General features: G+C 35.3%; 1 protein-coding gene across 1 annotated transcript; it reads right to left on the bottom strand.

Moving 5' to 3' along the window:
• Positions 1 to 1,322: 1,322 nt before the first annotated feature.
• On the bottom strand, positions 1,323 to 2,791 carry LOC125216621 (protodermal factor 1-like). The gene is made up of 3 exons (XM_048118375.1): positions 2,636 to 2,791; positions 2,347 to 2,557; positions 1,323 to 1,804 (listed from the first exon to the last, which is right to left on the bottom strand). Exons 1-3 carry the CDS (start codon positions 2,736 to 2,738, stop codon positions 1,474 to 1,476), a joined length of 645 nt encoding a protein of 214 aa, XP_047974332.1. The 5' UTR covers positions 2,739 to 2,791; the 3' UTR covers positions 1,323 to 1,473.
• Between the last annotated feature and the right edge of the window lie 1,022 nt (positions 2,792 to 3,813).

Consider the following 3,813-nt stretch of genomic DNA (forward strand, 5'->3'; position numbering starts at 1 on the left):
GTTGGATAAGACGATAAAGTATATTTAAAGTAATTAATTTTAACAAAACTATGTTAGAATCTAAATAATTCTATCTTATGTTGTGTGTGATAGCTTGTTTCCACAAATATAAATACATCAAAACTATCAATATCCTTTTGTAATTGATGATCAACATCTTCATATTTGTCAATTTTAATCATGCTTAGTTGTTATTGATTACCACATAACTTTTTATTTGTGGCTCTTGTTCAACACTAGCACTAAAAAAGTATACAAATATTAGATGTCTTCTGAAAAGAAATTTATCTATTAACCTTTAATTTCAGATAGCATGAATAACTAAATAAATATTACTATCTTTCATCATTAAGGAGAAAGTAAACATTATCTTTCATTGTCTCTAAAGTCCCTGTTTTTAGGGAACTAATGGAGTTCGGTAGTCCCTCCGTCTCATGTCATTTGCACTTTTCTTTAAGATTGTATATTTGAGATTGATTTTTTAGTATAATTAATTAATCAGATTTCACTTTAAGAGTACATATTTTATCCATAATAATATGGGAGTAGTTAATTCTATTTATCATTCATAAAATTTTAATTATATTTAAAATTAAATATTTTATAATTATATTTTTTCATTCCATAAATTTTACTACCTCCGTCCACGAAAATTCGTCCCACTTTTCCATTTCCATCCCTCCCCCAAAATTTGTCCCATTTTATTTTTACCATTTTTGGTAGTGGACCCCATATTCCACTAACTCATTCCTACTCACATTTTATTATAAAACTAATATATAAAAGTAGGACCCACAACCCACTAACTTTTCAAATCACTTTCCATTACATTTCTTAAAACCCGTGCCCAACGAATTTTCGTGGACGGAGGTAGTAATATTTTATGTATAATACTTATCATCTTAATTATTAATTTATTCATTAAATTTCAATTATATTTTTTATAACATTCAATTAAATTTATCATCTATATTAAATTTATTCAATTAAATTATATCTACCGTCCATTAACTGAAATTCAATTCATGAATTGATTTTTCAAATCACACAGGCACATCATATTAATTGCTTGCGTGCACCATCAAATAATTTCCATATTTTATTTAATTAACGCAATCAAAGTATTCATGTATGCTTCGAATTTAGTATAGTTCACGATGTGTATAGGCGTCGCTACATTATTGTTATTAAAGATAAATGAAACCAGATAATAGGATCTAGTAATTGTTTAATTTTAGTAGTAACTTCGAATTTTAGCTTTTCCGATTTCAATTCTCCTAAAATAAATTTGCTTCATCATGGTTTATTGCTCTACATTCAGATTCCAGAAAATATATTTCATTGATTCCAAACAACAAGACATGTCTCTTTGATATGAAAATTAAGAAATAATTGCAAAAAGTCTGCTACAAAACATAGCAGTTTAATACTGAACAATACAACAGAAATAGAATAAAATCTCAACCAAAATAATCAGAGTGTGGGATAGGTTTTGGCCTCATTAGCGAGCTTGAAGAGGCGCGCCTGAGCTGCTGCGGCGTTGCTGGAGGTGAGCGCCGCCGTAAATGCATCCCTGACCTGCGCAGACGTGTAAGGGAATTTGGCATCGATCATTGAATTCAGCAGCGCAGCCGTGCCTTGTCTGCAGATTTCACCGTAACCGTCTGTTCGCGTGTTGGAGAGCGCCTGCAGCAGGTTCATCTTCGCTCCCATCCCGGGAATGTTGCTCACGCCAAACGAGTTCCCCACCGATCCCCACCACCCCAACAACCCCCATATCGCACTCGGGTGCGTCTTCCAGTACCTGTTTCCAAGGGCGGAGCCAGAATATTATCTTAGTTACCAAAAACATATTTGGAAAATTCACACAAGGGCGGATGCATAACAGTATAACAGTAGATCGGTAGGGGCTATGTCTACTAAAATTTATTCGAAAATATGTCTACATAAATTTTGCATAAATTAAGCGACAATATATAAAGAAAAATGAAAAAATATTGATTCATTAAATTAAGCTAAAATATATAAAGAAAAATGAAAAAAAATATTGATTCATTAGGGGCTTAAGCCCCTTGATTGTTACATGTGTGTCTGCCAGTGAAAGCACGTGATAATAGTGAGATACAGTATGAGATGAGCCACAGTAGAATATATCTAGAATTAAATCATGAGATACAATCTAATCTTAACATTATGGAGGCATGCCAAGATACAATGTAACTAACTGAGTTTTAAAAAAAAATGTAACCGAAAAAGAGATAAGAATGCCATAACCTTAAGTCACAAGTAAATATGGCAACCGAACAGCCTCTAAGTGTAAAAATGGAAGTGATCTAGTGTACTCACGTGCAGGTATAGGGAGGCGAGGTCGGATCAGAAGGTGGTGGCGGTACTGCAACGCCAGGTGTAGATGGCGGGCCCGAGGTGGATCTTGGGGGAGAGTGGTAGTGTCCGCTTCCGGGTGATGTCGGATTGGATGCGTGGTGGCCCCCGTTAGCTGGGGGAACACCGCAGTTAGCCGGAGAAGGTGTTGAAGTAGCTGGAGGGGTGTATGAAACTAGAAGCACATGTTAGTATTCATCATGAGCAAACAAAATTGTGAAAAAAAAAAACAGAATTTGAAGTATATACTCACCTGGGTTTGGATCAGAGTAGAAGAAGTTCTTCTGATCCTCAAACTCAAAGCCACTCACCACACAAATCAAAGCAAACAGAATCACTAAACGGCGTCGTTGCATTGCTACTAGCTTTGAAGAAGAATACGAGAAGGATAAGGTGCAAGGAAGGAGGGTGTGAGCGCCATCTATATAAAGGACCAGTTTATACATTGAATCTATTTTATTTTAGTATTGCATTAATTTATTTTGTGCAGATTTAACTAACACACACCTAACTGTCTCAATTTATTGCCCATGTATCTAATTTTTCTGATTAGCCTATTATCCTCTTAATGAGAGCCATAAGATTCTACAACACTCTATAGCGATACTTATACTCAAAAGACGATTCCCTCGCCCCCGCATCCCGACCAGACAGAGCTGTGAGGTGTAAATCACGGTAAATCTCAGTCTGTTCTTCAAGGAAGCAATCGCGCTTCCATAAGTAGCCATTAATTAGGCCCACCACAATGGATGAAACTTCCACATAGCCGTTGCCGGAATTCAAATCTGATGAGACCTTATACTCAATTACCTCCTTGAAGCCCGGGGACAATGTATAGCCAACTTAAATCTGGACTCACTTGGTCTTAAACTCAATTTAGTGTCAATTACTCCCTCCGGCCCTATTAATTGGCACAAATTTTTCTTTTTCGTATGTCCCCAATTAATTGGCACTCTTACTTTTTACTACTTTTGGTAATGGACTACACATTCCACTCACACTTTATTATAAAATTGACGCATAAAAGTATAACTCACATTCCACTAATTTTTTTTCCACTCACTTTACACGACAGTTCTTAAAACCCGTTTCAGTTAACAGAGGACATGAGGAGTATAAGTGTTTGATTTAGAAATCAATTATCATTGTTAAACTCCGACAAAATGGATCATACTTTCTCCCCTTCTCATAACTGAATTTTATGTGAGTAGGTGGTGGATAACTCATGGCGCTGCTGTAGTAAATGAGAAGAATTATGCAGCTTGCAGCTCTGGCAATGCCACTTCTCTATTTATTTAAATAACTGTGTGGCTTCAAAATACAGCTATTATACAGACTATTGCAAAACAATTATTGAGTAGTTTTTGTGGATCATTTATAGTGCAAATCTGTCTAAGCAAATAATATAATGTGTGATTGTCTGAGCTTTTA

Source organism: Salvia hispanica, chromosome 3, assembly GCF_023119035.1.
Source record: "Salvia hispanica cultivar TCC Black 2014 chromosome 3, UniMelb_Shisp_WGS_1.0, whole genome shotgun sequence".
Classification (NCBI taxonomy): Eukaryota; Viridiplantae; Streptophyta; class Magnoliopsida; order Lamiales; family Lamiaceae; genus Salvia; species Salvia hispanica.